This window comes from Lynx canadensis, chromosome B1 (genome assembly GCF_007474595.2).
Source record: "Lynx canadensis isolate LIC74 chromosome B1, mLynCan4.pri.v2, whole genome shotgun sequence".
NCBI lineage: Eukaryota > Metazoa > Chordata > Mammalia > Carnivora > Felidae > Lynx > Lynx canadensis.
The window spans coordinates 126,274,515-126,296,851 of NC_044306.2; the positions used below are offsets into that span (position 1 = coordinate 126,274,515).

General features: G+C 35.6%; 1 protein-coding gene across 1 annotated transcript in view; it reads left to right on the top strand.

Moving 5' to 3' along the window:
• Nucleotides 1–2,331: 2,331 nt before the first annotated feature.
• UNC5C (unc-5 netrin receptor C) overlaps nt 2,332–22,337 on the top strand; it is a 305,372-nt gene continuing 285,366 nt past the window's right edge. Inside the window, exons 1-2 of the mRNA XM_032593071.1 lie at nt 2,332–2,469; nt 7,076–7,091. Coding sequence (XP_032448962.1) covers nt 2,332–2,469; nt 7,076–7,091 — 154 coding nt within the window. The remainder of the gene's footprint in view (nt 2,470–7,075; nt 7,092–22,337) is intronic.

A 22,337-nucleotide genomic window follows, 5' to 3' on the forward strand; every position in this document is an offset into this window, starting at 1 on the left:
TTAAGCTTTCTATATTCTTTAGTGTGTAATAATACTAATAGTTGATAGGCCAGAAATGACTTTCAGATATGAAACTGTTTAAACTAATTAGTAATAAAAAGTACATTGCAAATGGGGACGCTCAGCCTTCTTAGCGAACTCCTTTCAACTTTTCTTAAGTAAATAGTAAAATTGTATGTAAATACTCTATTTATGGAATGACTGATACTAGTTTCTGACAATAAAAGTTCTAAATACTGGTCTGATTCTCAGAGTTCTGAGCCAGTGAAATATGCCTCCAGCTAGTCCTTCTTTTAAAGAGAGGCCCACACAGAACAGAGGAAATTGCGTATTTATCTTTAAAAATTAAAATCTGTGGCACCTGGGTGGCTCAGTCAGTTAAGCATCTGACTTCGGCTTACTCATCAGGCTCTCTGCTGTCAGCACAGAGCCCGCTTCAGATCCTCTGTCCCCCCCTCTCTCTGCCCCTCCCCTGCTTGCACTCTCTTCTCTTTCTCTGTCTCTCTCTCACACAAATATAAATAAACATTAAAAAAAATTAAATCTAATTGTACTGTCATCTATTTCAATATTTCAAACACAAAATGCTTTCTAAGAACTAAAATAAGTACATTAATTTGTACCTCTGTGTCAAAGGCAAAAAACAGAATCACGTCTTTTTTTTAATGCCTATGAGTATGGTACCTAAATTCTACAAATATTTATTGACACATTGGAAATAGTGTTATTCTAAGAGTTTATTTGCTAGTGGTCATGTAATACCATTTATAATAGCTGTTAGTGTTAGAAAGCTGGAACATTTATTTTTCCATGTTTTAGCACATGGCTTGCCCAAGGGAAGGTATACCACGCTTATACATAAACCCAATCTAGGTGATATCCGTGGGACTGAATTTTCCCTCCTTAAATAACCAGTAAATGAAAATTGCTCTCTAGTATTTCAAAGAAGAAAGTGCTAAACACTATTAGCTAAAAGAGCTTTCTGCCTGACTGCATTAATTTCCTATTCATTTCATTAAAGAGAAAGTTTTGATAGGGCTTATAAATTACAGCATGTTCCTAGTAGACTAATAGCTTGAGGAAAAACATGTAATGGCTCTCCTTAATCAAAATAAGAGCAAGTTGTTGTTTATCCAGCTGAGGAACCTTGGACCAAGGGTACTCATTACATTATTTCTATGCCAAATCAAAAGTAACCCATAGAAACATGACCAATGAAATAAGCATAGAGAGTTTAGAAAAAAAAAAAAAGCTTTAATGTGGCATCCATTCATTAGCCAGCTTCTTTATTTACGACTTCATATGGGCCAGTCATTGGGCTATAAGACCCAGGTCCACCATAGTAGACCTGATGATGAAGCACTTATCGTCCTTGTCATCATGAAATTTATTATCTGGGAGGAAACTAAATGGGTAGGATGGGACTTGTAGAAACTCCTAACTCTTTTGCAACTGGAGAACCCTTCACAAGTACTCTTCGTGGAAAGATAAGGTGCTAAGAATGGAACCAAAATGGAAATTAAATTTATTTTCTATTAAAAAGAAAATTTTACTGAGCTTCCATGAACCAGCTTTGAAAGGATTGACTGCTCCAGAAACAAAATAAATCTCCAGTGTTTATATCGTTTGTAGTGAGTCTCCATGTTCGCTGGTTTTCCAGACTGCCATCAGAGTGCTTCAGCAATTAATGAGTCGGACACGAAAGGTGTATTAAGTGTTCAGAGGATAGGGGGAGTCATGCTCATGTGCCTTCTGGTTTCTGAAATCCAGGTCTGCACTTAATGGCCTAGGATGTAGCCAGTTAACCTTTCTGAAACATGGCCCTGTCTTGTCCTGTTAATCACAGTGAACGGCTGTCCTTTTACTCCTGTTTTTTCCTCCTCAGTGCTCCCACCTTCCATATGTGCACACACATACCACCAACCTCTAACTAGATAGACATCAGTGTAGACTTACCTTAATGGCTTTGGCAAATGTCTGTAGCTGAGGGGAGGGAGCTCACTGGAATGTGTCTAGTCTCCTCATAAGATTTAAAGGAGTTTAGGTTTTCCTGTGATTGAGTGGGGTTCTCCTGCCTTTATCTCTCCACAACTTCACTTCTCTGTCCCAAATCACTGGCAGAAGTTAAGTGAATCAGTTATTTGAAAGCTGTCTGTTGACCTTTCCTTCCTGATTGATTGCATGAAAAGTACGCAGGAGTAAGGTTTCCAGGGAAGAAAACCCCCATGCTGCCTGTTCTTGTAAGCACTCCCAGAGATCACTAGGATTTCCCACAGAGACATAGGCCACTGGTGCAGAAGCAGGACCTGAGAACACTCTCAAGAAACCATAATGAAGCTGAAAGTCACATCCACCCTTCGTCCAGAGTCTGTGGGAATTATTTATAAAGAGAAGACAGTGGTTGAGCGGTTTGTTGGCCTTCAAAACATTACCGATGGGGACAGCGGCCGGGTCCCAAGTGGCCCAAGGGTATGAAGCCGACTTTTCAACCTCCACCTATTGTATCCATAATATTCCTCCCACTTTGAACTGTGAAAATCACTGGCATTTTTTTTTTTCATGTTGGAAATAACATAAATGGGATCTAGAAAAATAAGTGTATTTTATTTTATTTTTTAAAGTTTATGTATTTATTTTGAGAGAGAGCGTGCGCGAGCAGGGGAGGGGCAGAGGGAGACAGGGAATCCCTAGTAGGCTCTGGGCTAATACCACTGTGCTGTCAGCGCGGAGCCTGACACAGGGCCTACACATGAACCATGAGATCATGACCTGAGCCGATATCAGTTGGATGCCTGACCCATTAAGCCATTCAGGTGCCCCAAGAAGTATATTTGAAAGCTGAATGCCTGAGAATATTTTTCTCGCCTGAGTGTATTTCACCTGGTTCTTGATAAACTTTCCTTTTCTTGATTTCCATGAGGGGAAAGAGGTTTCATTATCAAAACACTCTACGCATATAGAATGTTGTAAACTTGCACTTTTTTCATTTCTAATCATGAAGAAATGCATTTTCATTTGAATGGGACAATAGATACTCTGTAGCAAAAGATAGCAAAATATCAGCAGTTAAGTAATTATGTTTTTCCCCACCTTAGAGACTTCATGAAGTTCTACGTTACATTTCATATAAATCAACTCCAAAATAAAGTATTAAAAGGTAAAATCTGAACTCAGTTACAATAATACATGACCTTCAAAAAATATATTTCCCGATTTGAAAACATTTTGGGTGGAATAAAATGATATCACAGAAGGGATTTTCTACCTTTTTTTTTTTTCCTACACATGGAAGAGATTGGCTCAAAGTTTGAGCTACAACCAATCAGTGAATAAAAAATACTATAAGTAAATGATAGTATTAGCTCACATTTGTGTATACATTGAAACTTTTACAGCACTTTGACAAATAGTATCTCATATGATATTTTTAGAGTAGAATGCTTCTCTTTTTATGTAATACTTGTCATAGCTGAACTTAAAAATATGCTAGTCTTTCTCTTCTTTGCTTAAGGCTCCTTGAAACATTTTTCCCTTTGCCAAAATAACTACTATAAAGATTCGTGATTTGAGGTTAGAAAATAAGAAATTCAGGGATCATTATAAGTGATAGGCAAAGTTGTGGGTGGAACTGAGGAAACAATCTAAAAGAAATAATTATTCAAAACATTGTCATATAATTCTACAACATTCAGGAAATAATAAACAACAGCTGCCATTTCTTCTCTACTGAGTTGTAGCATCTGCTATAGGTGCTTTCTACGTTAATAGTCTCTCTGATGGTTGGAAAGCCTGAAAGGTACATGTTATCATTCGTATGTCACAGATAAGAAAACAGACTAGTGAAATGGTACTGGAACAATTATCTAAATCTTAGCCCAGATTCGCGAGATTTGCAAGATTGTGGTCTTTGCATTATGTACGCCATGATTATGATATAATATCTGCTCACAAAATAGAATATTATGTAACAACTTAAAAGCTTATCATAAAATTATGTGGGACTATACAAAAATGCTTATGAGGGAGTAAATAAAAATGTAGGACACAGCAAAATACATATATTTTAAAAGTAAAATACATATATTTTAAAAGAAAAACATGGAAGATGAAAATAGTTTTTATATTATGTTTTTTCCCTTCGCTATTCTTTCTAAACTTTCCTCAATACCATTATAATTATGTTACTCGTAAGTATTATTTTTAAATAATAAATGAATCCAATGGTTGCGTGATAAATGAGTGTGGAGAATATTAATTATTATTTGTGTCACATGTATGCCTTTTGTGCTATGTGTTTATACTTATTACATTAAGTCTTACAATTTGTTTACAGCCCTTGGAAACCGTTAGTGATTTCCACATGAGTATGGTCTCCCGGATCAAGCACAGTGATTGTCCCATAGTGTTCACTAAATAAATCCCAGTGAATGATTGTTGAATAAATATGGGTCTTTCTTAAAGCCCATTAAATACACAGTTTATGGAATGAGCCTAGAATTAATGAATATAATTTCTAATAAATGCCTACATGAATATGTCAATATGCATTTATATCTTAACATATAATTTTAAATATTATTCCTTGTACTTGTTCTCAATGCCTGTTGTCCTTTAGTGCCCAATATTTATGTCACTTGATCAGATTAGGGTTTTCCTGGATATGAAAAATATCTCTATTTTAAAACTAGATCTAAAGATAATTCTTTTGTTAGTAGCACACTTTAAAATATTTTAGGTTAAGGCTTACAAATGGACTGAGGATGGGCAGTTAATAATTCCCTAATAAAATTAAAACAACCTATAACTATTTCTCATTCAGTATTTTTCAGGTACTTAACATCACAATATTCAGGTATGGTACAGTTTGAAATATAGTCAATACTTCTGATTTCTTACCAGATACTAAAATATCTCTTCTTAGCCAATCTGGATTATTCAGTAGTTTGAAAGTGCCCTTAAATCCTAATTTCTGAGGTTCCCTAAATATCTCCTTTGAAAAATCAGGAAAGAACTAAACTCTAGATGTAGCACTAATGCCACATGAATGTCACTCTGCTGCTAAATAGATAAGTAAATATTTATGCAAATAAATTGTGTTGAATGGCCAATACTGTTTTTCTCCGGAATAGTATCATCTTCTAGTACTTGGATTTTCAGTTCTCTAGTTGTAATCATTCCCATTAAAAAAACTATTTAACGAGGGTGCCTGGGGCTCAGTGGGTTAGGTGTTTGACTCCTGATTTCGATCAGGGCATAATTTCACAGTTCATGAGTTTGAGCCCCATATCAGGCTCAGTGCTGGGCGTGGAGTCTGCTTAAGATTCTTTCTCTCCCTCTCCCTCTGCCCCTCCCCCAACTTGTGCCCACACTCTCAAAAAAAAGAAAGAAAGAAAGAAAGAAAGAAAGAAAGAAAGAAAGAAAGAAAGAAAAAATTCTTTAGCATTTATTGAATTGCTCTTATGTGCAATATAAACAGGATAATGTATGTAAAATGCCTTGAAAAGTGCAAAGTCCTATACAAATGAAAAGTGTTACTATTACTATTATGTTCCTGAATTTCTGATTTCTTCATATGAATAGAGCATTGCCAGGAATCTGGACCCTTTTCATGTGTTTGAAGTTTGGTTGATCTTTACATTAAAGCTCCTCCTCCTTTTTGGCCTTTTATGTTGTTTTTGTTACTGTGGTCAACAAAGAGTTTTCCATTAAATTCATAGTTTATAAATGAAGAGACTGATTTGGCCAGTGAAAGAATAGGAGTTTTAGAGTCAAAATTCTGGATTTTAAATCCTAAGTGTGCCATTAACAGCTGCTTAAACTTGGGTAGCCATTTAATGTGCTGGAATCTCAGCTCCCTGTCCATAAAATACAGATTATAACCTGTATCCTGATTTACTGAGATTGTTGTGAAGGTCCAGAGAAGTAATATATGTAAAGCTGGCAGGATCTTTATAAGTACATATCAATTAGTATCTCTTTATTATAAATATGTGGATCTCAACTCAACTCCATATAATATCCACCCTTTTCCTCAAAGGTTTTATTAATGCCAGAAAAAGATCAGTGCTTAATTTCATCTTGAAATTGACAAACTCTTCCCTTCTGGCATTAAAGACAACAGTTTTGTCAATTTCAGGGCAGCCTTTATAGACAACAGAACCTGATCTTTACACTGTCTGTCTTAAATCTGGCAAAGGTTACAGATGATAAAAAGAATATCCTACTGTTAAGAACATCCCTTAGAGAGGGGAGTGGGAAATGTGTTATTGTCTTCTTCTCAGTTAGGCTGAGAGAATAAGGTTTTATGCAGAAAAAGAATTGAGAGCAGTAGCTTTTCTGAAACAAGGAAAATGAAAATGGATATGACACATTGGGGGAAAATAGAAAAACTCTTTCCAGCTTAATGACTAGATGACTTCCATTAAAAATAATTAGAAATGCCTACATAAGTGATATGCACAAGTATATATTACTGAGTCACTTTCATTACATTTGGGCAAACATCCTGTATAAATCCAATTTCCAAATATCTCTATATAAATATTAAATATTCAAATTTATAATGAAGTCAAGTTTTCCCCAATTAATTTTTCCAATCAAATTTAAAGAAAGATAATAATGAAATTACTTCCAGGTGCTAAAATTAATGAAGACATTCATAATAGGTTCTGACTTTAAAAAATTGCATCAGTTCTACATTTTGAGCGTATAAATACATTATATGAACATCTTCATTTTAAATTGGATTTTAAAATAAGTAAGTTTTAATTTTAGCTAAAATTTAGTTTAATAAGTTTTAACATTACCTCTTAGAAACAGAAGACACCCTCCTTCCTCCACCGAATTTGCTTTTATGTATCTAAATTTTACATCTCCAGTTTTGAGAATTTCATTAAATGTAGGAAGGTGTTCTAAACAGATGTACCCTTTGAGGGGCATTCCATACACTTCCTTTGATAAAAGCATTGAATTCTGTTAGCTATACTTAAGGCAGGGTGGCAATGAGATCTGAAAAAAAAAAAATCTCTAAAGCCCTAAGCAAATTATGGGATTTCTTTGGTTTAATTTTTAACAGCTGAAAAACCTCATCGGTAAGTAATGTTTTTACAGTTTCTGAAATCTTTGAATCAGTCACGAGATGCCATTCTTCTTATACTGGTTGAATATCTGAACATACAGACTCCCCTTGACATTGTCATTAAATTATAAATGTTTTGCTGTTTTTAAAATGTAAATGGTTTCAAATCATTTGATTTGTGCTTGTACATTCACCAAATAGCACCACTCCTTAAGCCAATGATTTAACGATATAGTCAGCCAATCTTTTTGTTGTTGTTGTTACTCACTGATCACATAACTAATTTTTCTTTCTTGCCCTTTTTAATCTGGGGAACATTTTTAAGAACTGTAGAGTGAGTTGAAATAACTGACTCCTACAGTTTTATATCTCTGAATTGAATTTTCATATCATAGTTTTTATTTAATTATAAAATGTGCTGGGGCGCCTGGGTGGCTCCGTCAGTTGGGCATCCGACTTCAGCTCAGGTCATGATCTCGCGGTCCGTGAGTTCGAGCCCCGCATCGGGCTCTGGGCTGACAGCTCAGAGCCTGGAGTCTGTTTCGGATTCTGTGTCTCCCTCTCTCTCTGACCCTCCCCTGCTCATGCTCTGTCTCTCCCCATCTCAAAAATAAATAAATGTTAAAAAAATTTTTTTTAATTATAAAATGTGCTACATATTTGACATTTTTGGTAGATTCAGTTTTTAAAACCTAAAGAAATGACATTGTAATTGAAATAAAATATTAACTGGGAATAGTAATGGAGATTTACTATCTATTATTTCCCTTGAGATTGTTTATTAATACTAGGATTGGCCTTTGGGTTGGAATAGTGTTGATTAGTCAGCCATCTTAACTTTGGGTTAACAAATCGATAATTTACAAAGCTCTCTGAAATAAGCAGGAATGTGGAGCAAACTTACGTCAACATTTTAAAAATTCTTGACCCAGTTACTGGATGCCTAAAAAACCTAGACAACTTTTGTCCAATAGCACATAGTTACAAATGAGTAACTAAGCACAATTTAAAAATTTAAAAGAAAGATTTATTGAAAAACAGGCAATGTATTTATTTTTCACCTTGTACTACTATTGATTTTCCCCAGATTAAAAAAATTGTTAAGGTTTAATAAAGTTCACTATCTATTGTTTCCACTTACTGACTAAAAAATGCATTGCTGGATAAAGATTTGAGAAAAGCCTCTTTAAAAATAGTGTACATGGTAACACCTTAGTTTGAAATTCAGTCTGTTTCTAACATATTTTCTACCATGTTTCCAGCCATGAATATTGCATTACAATTGGATTGGTGTATTCACAGTTTTCCAAAGAGGTCTTGTGATTTCCTCCTTTGAAGATATATCCTTACTCTTGGTGTGGAACTCCTTCCACCTTCTTTTTAACTCTGTTATAGTCTGAGCTTTTAGTTCTGTCCACATCTCACCCCTAACAACTCCAGCCTATGATCGTTTCACATTTACTTGAATTTATATTGCAATTATTATCTTTATTCTGATTTGGGATTAAGCTTGTATTACTTTGTAATCATGTTGGTTAATTTAGAGCTGTCCCCCAATATGTCAAATGCACTATAATTTCTCTATGACATATATCCAAACATAAAATAAAAGTTTAATAATGATTTTTGAGCTATTCTCTAATTGACATGAGTTGTCTGAACTGATTAAAAATCGGGGTTATTTATTAATTTAAAAGCAATGTAATTTAAAAGAAATGCACACTACCAATAAGTGTGCCTCACTAGCCAAATGTTATCCAATAGGGGACCTTAGACAACTGCTTTAATACATAGATGAGGAGTTAAACCTAAAAATCTCACCTCAATTAGTTGAAAAGTCCATCCTATTAAGCTGAACATTGCATTTGTAAGAATTTACTCTGTTTATCTCATCAGGTAATGAATTTATGTTAGAACAATAGTAGCCTTCACCATAAGACACTCCACTAGTAGCCTAATCTCCATTAAAGGTGAAGTTGAAAGTGTGTGAAACAGAGATAAATGATCAAATTTTAGATTTTTTTTCTACATGGAATAAAATACATTGTTTAATCTTAACAGGGTTAAAAGTGTTTAATGTGCAAGGAGACATAAAGACAAAGCCTTTAAGCTATCTGATATATATCCTGAGAGAGATTATCATAAAAATAAAGGGCAGATAGTTCAGGTTTGTAATGCTGGAAGAGGATAGCTCAGTAACCATGGATGGTTTCTGCTAAATTGATTACACATTAAACCTAACAGGAAGTAGAACCAACAGCTTTTTAAATTATACAACAAAGTGATGTAAAGTGTTAGTTTGATTTTTTTTAATTGCAATAAATGGGAGAAACATGATAGAAACCAACATAGAGTCTTGAACTATCATCATCTTGGCTATTCAGATAGTGCAAGAAAAGAGTACTTTATTAAAATAGTGTGGCTAAGCATAAAATAAAAGTATAATTCATCCAAAAAACCCTATGCATTCTTATTTCAACAGTCTGTTGAAATGGGAAATCTATCCCATGTTACATTATTTATTTCTGTCATCCATATCCTTTCTCTTCCTCACAATTACACACTCCCCCTCACACACACAGACACAACCACAGAATCCTATAAAATTTTGCACAATAAATAGTAACTAGAACACTAATATACTAATTTTAAGGGTTTTGGTATATTTTCTTCATCTTAAAGGTACATTTTGAGATAAGCCAAAATTTTCTGGCTAATCTTGATGTTTGCTAATCAGTGCCAGTGACAATCCCATTTTAGTGTTTGGACACATATTGATATTCAAATGGCAATTTCTGTTTGAGATTGAAATGGCAATTTCTGTTTGAGAGTAGAACAAAGCAGTAAATGTCTCAGGAATGTTTTAGTAAAAAAACGGAAGAAAACAAAATGCAGAAATAAAATCATCTTATTTGGAACACAACATTAACAAGTTTCAATATTTATGATTTATGGAGCTTTCAAATAAAAAAAAAAACTCATTTGATCTTGGGATCTATCTTATGTAGTAATGATTATCATTTCTAACCCTACAGTTTGGTAAAGGGGTTCACAATGAGTGAATGAATCAGCGTTTGTGTATACATTCTTTGTACCTGGCCAGTGGTCTTCTCTATCATAGCTTTACAGTAAACAGAATGAATTGTCCCAGAAATAGAACGACTATCTTGCTGACTTGTCCATTTACAGGTAGGCAGCTTTCTATATGTAGATCTTTAAAATGTTCATTAAAATAACAAATAATTGGCTGCTTTGCCTAACTCAGTTTCGCATCCTAAATTCTGCATTCTTTATTAGTCAGTGCATATAATCACTTCTACAGAACCCTGTCCCTTTTCTGTCTTTAAAATGGCAATGCAGTACCGGCTGAAGAGATCGCCATTTGTGCCTGTGATTATTCTGTCAGTCTCCAGTTAAATAATGAACATGTTTACATTTCCTTCCATGTTTCATACACATGACTAATACACTCACCTACACCCCCCCACCTTCACCCCCCCCAACATACATATGTACATACACATATACATACATACTATACATACACTTTTGGACCAGTCCTTGAAAATGTTTTATTTGCCAATATTAGAAACTTAGAAAGGAGGGAATTTGTGTATTCCTTTTATCTCACTTTTGTGCTACTACCTGCCATTTCATTTGTTCATTTACCAGGGTTCCTACTTAGGTTTCAACTTTATTTCATGAGCTAAGCATTGGAGAATTAAAGTAAACCTAGTCCCTGCCATGAAGACCCTTTCGTCTAGCGAGAAAAACAGAAAACATATAAAAATTACAAGCTTGATCTACTACAGTGAAATGAGACATGCCTGAGTATATACTAAGTCAGTAGGTGTTCAATTTAAAGCACTTTGTATTTGCAGAAAATTTTACCTTGTAAAGTGTTTTGTTATTTACCCTTTAGAACAAATTAAAAACTTCAGAGACTTAATGAATTATTTCTTAGATATTCTCTTAATATGACAAAAGGTTAAATATTTTCAGAAACGAATTTTTTTCTTTCAGTATTATGATTATGGAGAGATAACCACTGAATGGTAATTTTCTTTTCCGTTTATATTTGTGGTTATGCTGACATTTCAGTAAGGTTTTATTGAAGCAGTAAGGTCACTCACTGAAACACAGATGATGAATCCAATATAAGTGTTAGTTATGTTTTATTTCATAGATATAGACATGAAGAATCTGAGTCATAGTCAAAATGTTAATTATTTTATAATGATTAGAATAAATTAATGTAGGGGCTCCTTTTATAAATTAATTAAAAGTTCACAGTGGGATCAGCAATTCAGATAAGCAATAAAATGTGGTCGAATGCTTATTTTGGTATGAACTTTAGGAAGTTTATTGTCAGGAATGTCTTGAAAAGTTCAAAATATTTAGCATTGTCATGTTTTTAATGCCTTTTTCCTTTTAGTTACTTCTGTAAGAACCATCAGTAACTTGTTCTATATGAATTGGAGCAAGGAACCCTTTTTATCTTCTCAAAATATTTCTTTGACTGATGTGAAATCATATTTTCCTCCTCCTTTCTTCACCCTGTGCATCCTATCCCCACTTCTCATTTTCCTTTCTTTTTTTTTTTTTTTAATATTTATTTATTTTTGGGAGACAGAGAGAGTGTGAGCAGGGGAGGGGCAGGGAGAGAGGGAGACACAGAATCTGAAGCAGACTCCAAGCTGTCAGCACAGAGCCAGATGTGGGGCGTGAACCCACAAAGCGGGAGATCACAACTGGGCCGAAGTGAGTTGCCCAACGAACTGAGCCACCCAGACGCCCCTGCACTTCTCATTTTCTGACCGTGTACGTCACCATCCCCTATGGAGCTCTGCTTGCATTCATTCTGTCCCTTCAGAATGCCAGTGCACTGTCCACCTTAGAGCTTTGGATTTTTCTACTTGAAATGTCCTGTCACCAGAAATTCAGTGACTATGCTTTCTTAACAGGCATCTGTATTATATCACTCTATTATAACTTCTTAGGTCTTGAAAAGTCTATGTCTTATTATTACTCCTCTCCCTCCCGCCCTTCCTTTTTTCCCTGACTTCTTTCCTTTCTATTACATTGTTATACCTTTATCCCCTTTGTGGATAAGTCAGTTTTTAACATTGCAGAGAAGAAATAAGCATCTGCCAACCAGCATGGTTTGGTCAAATTCTCATTGCTCTAACTGATCCTTCCCTTTCAGAGGATACCTTGGAAAGCTGGAGAGCAGGCATGCCCATGTGACAATGAGCTACTACTTTCTCTAACGTTATCGTTATCTAAAGTTATCTAAATATTTGAAATATTCTGTGCTAACAACTCTTGCCTTCTCCTGAGACTGTGAATAGAATTATTTCCAGATGGCCCCGAAGTTTCAGAGTATTGCTACAGTTAACAAAAAGCTTTTGTAAATGTTATATTAACCACTAAGGGGCATGTGCTACCATTAATTTGTGTTATGAGTTCCTGTTGTAAATGGTAGAATTTGCCTGTACATGCATTTTTCTCCCTAAATCATATATAATAATTAGAGTATTGGTTGCTATGAATCACAGATACCAAAGAACTGACATTAAAGTACTTAAAAGCATGTTAGGAGTGCCTCTTAACAAAGAACTAACTTTCAGACGCTATGAATATAGTGCACTGTTTGATCTTAAGAAAAATTTCTTTAAAAATCTGCTAAAACATGGTAGGAAGACCTAGATTAGTGTCGTTAGGGAGCATATAAAGTGTAATCCATCTGTCTGTTTCTTTTCTTATATTTATATCAAGTAAACTAATGCAAAATTCTCTTTAGAATATTTTTCCTGTTTAATTGTTATTATAAATAATGTTATGAATAATAGTGGTAGTATATTGCATTCAACACAGCATTGTTTTCAGACTTCTCTATTTATGTTTACAGAAATACATTTAAGAAGTAAATTTAGCATCAGTATTCCTGCCATTGACTTAATGGTTATTTCCAGAGCATTTCTAGAATAGAGAGTAGAAAAGTCAATTGGGCTCATTGTAGTTTGACTGAAGGAGGCTAAAGATTGCTTTATTGATTGGACCAGTGTATTAACCAAAGAAAAAAGAAAGGTTATCACCACGGTTAGTCCTAATATAAAACATCCAAAAAGTTTTGAAGAAAATGGGATGGGATTTACTGAAATTGTCTTCAACCTACTTGTAAGCAGTTGACTTAAATGAAAAAGACAAACCTAAAATTATACCACAGCCCAGGAGGAAGGAGTTAACCAATAACGAATTCAGGGTCATAAAGTATACTTCCTTTTTTTTTTTTTTTTTTTTTTTTTTTTAACAAGGAACCTAAGGCTATAGTTTCTTTTGCTGCTTGCCAACTTATATGTGGTTACCAGGGAAACTTCCTGTTCTAAATTATGCTGTGTGGAACTTATATATATTCTCTTAATTTGGACCCCAAATTTAGATTCCATTTAAAATAACTAAGATGTGGTAGGCGGGAGTTCTCTAATATATCACTTAACATTTGTAGTTTCTTTCTTAAAACCAAAAACTTTGGTGGAACGTAAGTATTTGTAATAGTGTAAGTCAATACATAGCACGTTTAACCGTATTATAAATCTAACCAGTCTGGTTTCTTTGTCTAAATAGAATGAATTAGGCAAATGGCAGCGTTTTACTTTGAGTGATTTTATGTGTGAATATTAAAAAGTGTACTACAAAGTTTAGTGTTTATATACCATTTCCCTTTTGTATCTCTCGTGGCAAAATATGTGCTAGAGATTTATGGGCATATTTTCAAATGGGAATAAATATTTATAGAGTCTTAGAGAATATGCTACCTCAGTCCTTTAATAAAACCTTGCATTCAGATATTAGAGATGCCTATTCATTCACTCCTTTGTTTATTCAGCAAGCACATACTGTTCACCATTAAGAATAAAGCAATGTACTAAACACAAAGGATCCCAAATCAAATGTTTTACTTACTTTTAAGGAGCCTAATGGGAAATAGGGCAATAAATCAATCATCATAGTATACTGCAATAAATTCTATAAAAAAGAAATGCTTTGGGGCCAAGGTCGTGGTGGAGGAGCATCCAAATCGGATGGTGGGATCCAGGACCATCTGGATTCTTCCAAGACCTGGAAGAAGCAATATTTAAACTCTTTTTAAGCCAAGGAGTAACTCATATCATCAGATTTGCATTTGAGAATGATAACTCTGATAGCAACGTGGAAGCTGGTGGGGATGAATCTAGACTGGAGCTAAGAACACCGTATACTTGGGAGCCACTGCGTTATTCAGGTGTAGGATGATGAGAGTCTGAGTGGAGGCAGTGGCAGTAGGAATGTGAAGAAGGCATGTCAAAGAGTGTTGACGTGACAATGATTTGGAGTCAAAGAATGTTAGAGGGGAAAGAAACGGACTGTGGATGATGAATGTTTGTATTTTATAGGTTAGGAAATGATAGCCTAGAAAATGATATTTACATATAGTCTAAAACTTAGACAAAGGGGATATTGTCAGTGGTGAGTATGCAGTATTTTCAGGAACATTTTGTACATTAAAGTTAAAGTTATAAAAACTTCTGTAATGGCTATAAATTCTGAAATTACACATTTTATTTTTTATGCATATTTGACATATTGAACTTGAATAAGTCAGAAACTGGAAAGGTAAGCCTGATTTTTTTTAAATCAAAGTTGATTAAATCAGTAAAAATTTTCAGCAAAAGTTGCCCCTTAAATAACCTGATGTTTATCAGAAAGATGCTTTAATTCATTTTTAAAATAAATTTATAAAATGATGTTATCTAACATTCTCTGAACTATCACAATATTCTTAATGGAAAAGATATTGGAGGATGGTATGATTAAATGAATCATTGAACCTGTGATTATTCTGTTACTAGTATTACTCATAAAAGTGACCATCTGGATGCAGCAGAAATATAGTTTACAGAACCGTACCTGATAACCTGGACCCTTTTAAAATCATAGCTGAGATTTAATGTCACAAAAAATTGTAGGAGAAAATGACCAGTTTTGATCAAAATAATATCTTCTTTTCCTTTCCCCTCTAAGAATAACTAAAAATCAAGATTTATTATATATCTGACCAGTATTCATTTAGGACCACATTACAGTCATCAATATGATAATCATTCAGTTTTCAAGTACTGCGTTGTGAAATACACAAAGCAAATATGAAGTATTTTACTAATTTGTGAGGAGGGAGTCTATATTATATAATATGACTCTGTTAATTTATCTTGGGGCCATATGAAGGTCCTTATACATGGTATTTTTAAAAACACTACAGAATGGATTACTTGGGGCAATAGGCATTGATCTTAGAAAAATCAATAATCATTTTAATTTATCATGACACAAGTGCCTAGACAGGTTCTCATACATCTTTGTTTTCTTACTACATGTTTGTTAATAAATAGTTTATATATTTAATTTTACGCATATAATTATTTTTTTAAATGTTTATTTATTTACTTTGAGAGAGAAAGAGCACAAGTGGGGGAGGGTCAGAGAGAGAGATGGAAAGAGAGACTCCCAAGCAGGCTCCTCATTGTCAGCATAGAGCCCAATGGAGGCTTACTCAAGAACTGTGAGATTATGACCTGAGGCAAAACCAAGAGTCAGACACTCAACCTGCTAAGCCACCCAGGTGCCCCATGCATATCTTTAACTTGAGATACAATTTTAAGCCTACCTCATTTAGTGTCACTGTAATAGACATTGTCATATTCCACCTTAGCATAATTCCTAGGAATTTCCAATGCAGTTGATAGTGCATGAGCTTTTTTTTAAATCATACGTCTTTTTATTGGAAATTGTTGGCAAAACATGTAATTAATAAAATACCATGTTCCGCTACAGAAATTTACATATTTTCTCAAAATATAGGATCATACTAAAGACAGCAAGGCAGAATATAAATGTCATATCTTCACATTACATTTGTTTTGAGACCATTTTAAAGTCATTATGTTACATGTCACATCAGCCCAAAGAGATTATATATGCTTAAGTGGTTATATTTGTCATTTGTTAAACAATTTATAACCAAGGACAAAATTTGGAAAGTGTTTTGAGGTTTAAAAGTAATTTGTTATAAAGATACCAGGAATTTGTCAAATGGTTTGGTTTTTACCGTCAAATTTTATCCAAAATCTCACCTCCTGTCCTTTCACCTTAGTCCAAGCTACTGTCATCTCTGGACTGAGTTACTATAATAACCTCCTAAGTAGCTGATTTCATCAGAACAGAGTAGGCTTTTGAGTGGTAGCTCTCAGTTCTTCAAACCTCAGGGGCTTAATACCAAAAAACTTGACATATCTTGTTCACACATGTCTATTTTATGCTGGTGAGATTAAAGGGTCTGGGGGGAGCTTCTTGTAGTCACTCAGATCCAGACTGCCAGCTGCTGTGCCATTCACAGTGTTGCTAGCTGAAAAGTAGAGGAAGAGAGAGACTGGAGAATCCTGAAGCTTCAGCATGGCAGTGACACATGTGTCAGTACTGCTCACGTTTCTTCATCCAACACCAGGCCTGTGGCCCCACCTGACTGCAGAGGGGCTGGGAAATGTACCCCTTTGTAAGTCCAGGCAGAAGAAGGGGAAGCAGAAACTGCTGCGCACTCATGGTATCTTTCACACAAGTTTAGAAGATTCACACCCCTCCTTGCTACAAGACAGTCTCAACAGAGCAGCAGAAATGATCGTTGTGATGTCTCTGATCATGTTCCTTCTCTTCTGGAAATCAATGAATGGCTCCCTATTTGATTCAGAGGAAAAACCAATGTCCTTACTATGAATCACAAACCCAAACATATACCTGCCTGTGTATATACCCTCCTGTATGCCTCTTTACCAGAGAGACCCCTCTTCATCACACTGTTTTATTATTCTCCATAGCACTTAACCATTATTTAAAAAAAAATTTAATTGTTTTATTTGTTTTTGAGAGAGAGAGAGAGAGAGAGAGAGAGAGAGAGAGAGAGAGCAGGGGAGGGACAGAGAGAGGGACTCACAGAATCCAAAGCTGTCTCCGGGCTCCTAGCTGTTAGCACAGAGCCGAATGCGGGGCTCGAACTCACGAACCGCGAGATCATGACCCAAGCCAAAGTCAGATACTTAACTGAATGAGCCACCCAGACACCCCTACCATTCTTTAATATACTGGTAAATATACTGTTGATTTTGTCAATTTATTGTCTCTTTATACTAAAATGTAAACTGCAAAATGGCAAGTACTGTTTACTCTATCATTTTAACCCCAATGCCTGAAATGGTGCCTGACATGTTAGAACATGAATGAAGGAATGAACTTCACTCCTAAGAACTGTATTAAGATTCTCATTCCTCTCTATAGTTAACGTGTTCGTCATGTATTATTCTTCAAGAACCATGTTCTCTTTTTATTTTCCTTTCTTTTTTACCTTGTTTCTGAGGTTTCGCTAAAATTAGTCAGACAAGGACTTGCCCCATGTTTAATGAGGTCCAGGTTGGAAATAGTCAAAATGAGAGATTTCAGCCAACCCTGGTTTATAGTTGCTTTATTCAGAGATCGTGTCAAGGAGAAGGAACCTGCAGGTCAGCAGAGGCCTGGTTTGGGGTGATGGTCAGGGTGACTTCTGAGTCACATTGAACTAAAAAATAGAATATAGTACCATACGTGGGTCTCTTTCTTCCTTTCATTTTATTCATTCTTAGAATAGGACCATATCTGATATTTGAATTGAGAAAAGCTTATTTTTTATACTAAAGTCAGATTTCTAGCAACTTAAAATTATAATTATGTTTAAGATTTCTAGTGGGCAGTTGCCTTACCAACACGACAAGCAAAGAAAAATACACCTACAATAGGCACGTTTATATTGGTAGAGTTAAAGAGTGGGTATTTATAAAATAAAGAGAAAAAGTTAATAACATAATGGGAAAAGTGGTGATCTGACGTTAATAGTTGCAAAAAGAAGAATATTAATATCCTTTCTAGTTCACTTGACAGGAGATGAACTGTCAAAGAAGGGAAGACAGAACAGAGTCTGGGTGAATTATTTGCTCGTGTGAGACTGATGATTTATTATGCCTGAATGGAACTTGAGTTCTTTGCCAGTGGACAGTCTAATATACCAGAACCAAAACCCAGGAATCTACTATTAGCAGGAGGTCTTGAAAATACGGCAGTGATGGGCTCGTTTGTGGGAACTGCTAGAACTCCCTGCTGCTGTTCAGTGAGTTCCATTGTGGTCATCTTAACATCCCCCTCGCCCCTTTTTTTCATCTGAGGCACATCAAGCAGTATGTGTGCAATGGCAGAAAAATGACAGGGGGTGGTCTTTGAGAAAATTCCCAGCGAGCTTCCATCGTACGTGCATGCAAATGATAACATTTATCGTTCATTTCTGAGCATGTGGAAACCAGTGTTTTTAGGCAAGTGTTTCCTACAGTAATAAGTATTTCAAAAATAATCAACTGAAGCCCCACTGTATATCAGAGTTCTCCAGGGAAACAGAACCAATATATATAAAAAGAGATTTATTATAAAGAATTGGCTCATGTGATTATAAAGGCTGAGAAGTCCGCAGATCTGCAGTCAGTAAGCTGGACACCCAGAAGAGCTGATAGTAATATTCCAGTCTGAATCTGAAGGTTTGAAAAGCGAGAAAGTCAGTGATACAAGTTCCAGTCCAAGCCTGAATAGCCTGATGTCCCAGCTCCAAGATGGGCAGAATGGGTGAATTCTCCCTTATTCAGCCTTTTTGTTCTATTCAGGCCTTCACAAGAGTGGATGAGGCCCTCTGACACTGGGGAAGGCTAACCAGTTTAACATTCAAATGTTAATCTCAACCAGAAACACCCTTGAAAACAAATCCAGCATAATATTTAACCAAATAATGGCACTCCTTGGCCCAATCCAGTTGATACATAAAATTAACCTTCATACCCATTAAATTACTTTTTCAAATTACTTTAAATTAAATTTTTCTAGATGAAAAATTCATTTACATTCTTGGGTCCCTTATAAACTAAGTTAACCTATATGAATATGAGGACTTTTATGTCTGTGAAAGATACTTCGTTTAGCATTTCAGACTTTCCACTGGGTATTGTAGTTATGTTCTGAACCTCTACATTGTTTTAAATACACATTTAGGTAACTGAGGGGGAAGAAACTGTTCGCACAAATGATAACACAGTTTCTAACCTTTGCTGTGGTTTACACTATGAGATCTCAATCCTGACAAGACATTAGTATCAGCCAGGAGAGCTTTCAAACATACTCATCCTAGGTCTGCCAGCCAGAATGATTGAATCCGGATTCACTGGGGTGAGCCTGGCATCTGTGTTTGGTGAAAGCTCCCCAGGTGATTCTAACGGGCAGCCAGGATTGAAAACCCCTGATTCCATAAATCACCGTTGAGCTGCCTTTTGCATAGGAAGTGTCCTGTACTACCCGATACTGTCCAGAGGCCCCATCTACCTCCTTAGATTGTAGTGTCTGCCCTTTGTCAAGTAAATGCCAATTTCTGGGTCTCTTAGCTGCTCCTCTGGGGTAACTTCTAAGTTTCCTACCTCTACCATTGTTTCACAAAGTCTGTCAGTGGTTGACTGTTTCCTAAACACTCCCTAGGCTGCGATGGTTAGACAACTCAGGGGTCCTCTAAATGTATCACCTCTGAGTTCAGATTGGGCTTGTTGAAAGTTAATTAAAACTCTAGTCTTGCGTGACAACTTCAGGAAGCAGAAGACAGTTTGTTTAAAGGAATTTTCTCCGACCTTATGGAGTTGCATTAGGAAAACAAGCCTGAGGAGTATCTCTGCAAAACATTAATTTCTTTGTCTTATGCCTTGATTATAGGGCTTTGCAGTCATTCATTTTAAGGGTAACTGCCTGTCTTTCCCATATGTAAATATACAAAACATATCTCTTGCTTGTGGCATCATCTTTAATAACACACTAAAGGATCTTTCCAGTGGTCTAAAATTCCATGTCATATAAGCCCACACAGGAGCAGTGATCTTAGTTTTTTAACCAAAAATGGAGACATATGGCAAGAAAGAGTGTACATAGAAAGATATTGGGATAGAATATTTAAAATCAAGAATGGCACATGTATGAGAGTTTTAAGCTCCGAATTTAGTAACAAATAATATTTATATAATTAAAGCAAAGGATAAATAAGCCATTGCTGAATCTTCATGACAAATTGAAGTTTACGTCTTACTGTTCTTATTTTATGAACAAGATGTGAGAAAGTTGCCCAAGTTCCCACGAGAAATGTCCTTGTCCTAAAACTTGGTCCTTCACTTCATATTAGCTCCTTTCAGCTTGTGCAATTTTGATTTCATATGATTTTTTTTATTTTGGTTAACGTGAGATATACAATTCCTAACAGCATATGAAGAAATTGTAGCATTTTAGAAACTATATCAATATATGAATTTGTTTTTTAATTTAGAAAAGGTAATGGAGATGAAGGAAATATTCTCTGACAAAATTAATGGACACCCCAGTTCTAAAAAGTTGTATTTCACTTGGTTATGTTAGATTTAATGTAATTTGTGTAATGTGTCATTGCCCTCTACCATCATCTTCAGGGGAAAAGAAAATAGCTCACTGTCTGTCATCCCCAACCTGTGACATTCCTTTTTACAACTGCAAAGTACCCTGTGGGGTTGGTAGATGCCAGGCCTTTTAAGACTTTACAAAGAGTGGAGACCAGCAGCTTTCAAACAGAAATATTTACTGAGGAGCTAATCCATGTATCAGAGATCTGAAGAAAGAGAGCATGACTAACAGCTGAAAATAGGGCTCATTACTGGAGCAATCTGCCATGAGCCCAGAGGGAAGGTCTCTAATTCTAGAGAAGATGTGTTTAAAGGGCAAGGCCAAGAAATGGAGTTAGATGGAATGATATATTTGAAGTAAATAGTTGCACACACTGACTCAAGTTACTGAATATTAAAGTTATTACAGTGCCTTACATGTTCTTCATTCAGACGTATTTGCTTACCTGACTAGGAAAGTTGGCCAGTACTTGGTAGTGCGTAGTAATGCAGGGAAACGATATGTAGCTGGTCTAATTATGTGAATGTTTAAAAGCACTTTTTATTCCTCTGAGGAATGTACTGGGGACTTTCTTGTTATCCTTAGAGAGCTTGCTGCCAAACAGAGAATGGAGAAGCTGGTAATAATTTTGTTTCAGGGTTAAGAAAGAAAGATAAATTTTGTAAAAACTTGTTTTGCTAAAAGACAGGAAAAGCTGACACATGATGGCTAACCATAAGTTCTCAGGTCTCTGGATGGGTTTGTTTTAGTGTGGGAGAACTGATTTTTAAAATTCTTTTGTGAGTTTAAAGGACAGTAAACTTAGTTGCCTTGATCATGCAAAAAGCTTTTATTCATGGCAAAAGCCATATTTTTTGAAATATTTTGATATCACTGAAAATGAAAAGGCAAACAAAACAAATGGGATGTAGAGAAAATTAAAACAAAAAGATAACTTAGTCACATAAAAAATTAATACTGACCATGCAGATTAGCTAGGAACAAGACATGCTATATGTTTTCTTGTTTTTTTGTTTGTTTTTTTAGTATTCTGAATGTCACAGAAGTAAAAAGAAAGGACCTAGCAAGTAAAGGAAGGTTCATCAACGCCCCTTATGTATTTCCTATATGCCATCACTTAGTTTTCTGAGCAGCCCTTCAAACTGGGTGTCAGTATCACTTCCTCTTTTTTTTTTTTTAATTTTTTTTCAACATTTATTTTTTATTTTTGGGACAGAGAGAGACAGAGCATGAACGGGGAGGGGCAGAGAGAGAGGGAGACACAGAATCGGAAACAGGCTCCAGGCTCTGAGCCATCAGCCCAGAGCCTGACGCGGGGATCGAACTCACGGACCGCGAGATCGTGACCTGGCTGAAGTCAGACACTTAACCGACTGCGCCACCCAGGCGCCCCTCACTTCCTCTTTATAGATTGGGAGATTGGAGTGCAGATGGGAGAATCACTAAAGCAAGACCCCAAGTGCGTCTCTGATTCAGAGTCTATGTTCCCACATGTTGCCTGTGATTGTGGATCCTTCAAGGGGTCCCTGGAGTTTGTCATCATCTTTAAGTCCGTTTCCAGAGGAGAATATAAAGACACTTCTTAATTTAAAATTAGATTACGCCTTCATCTTCAGGAAAGCAGAGACATTTCCCCTAAGCTGCAAGTATACTGGGCAGGAGGTAGAAACCCAAGATGACTCCCAGATGG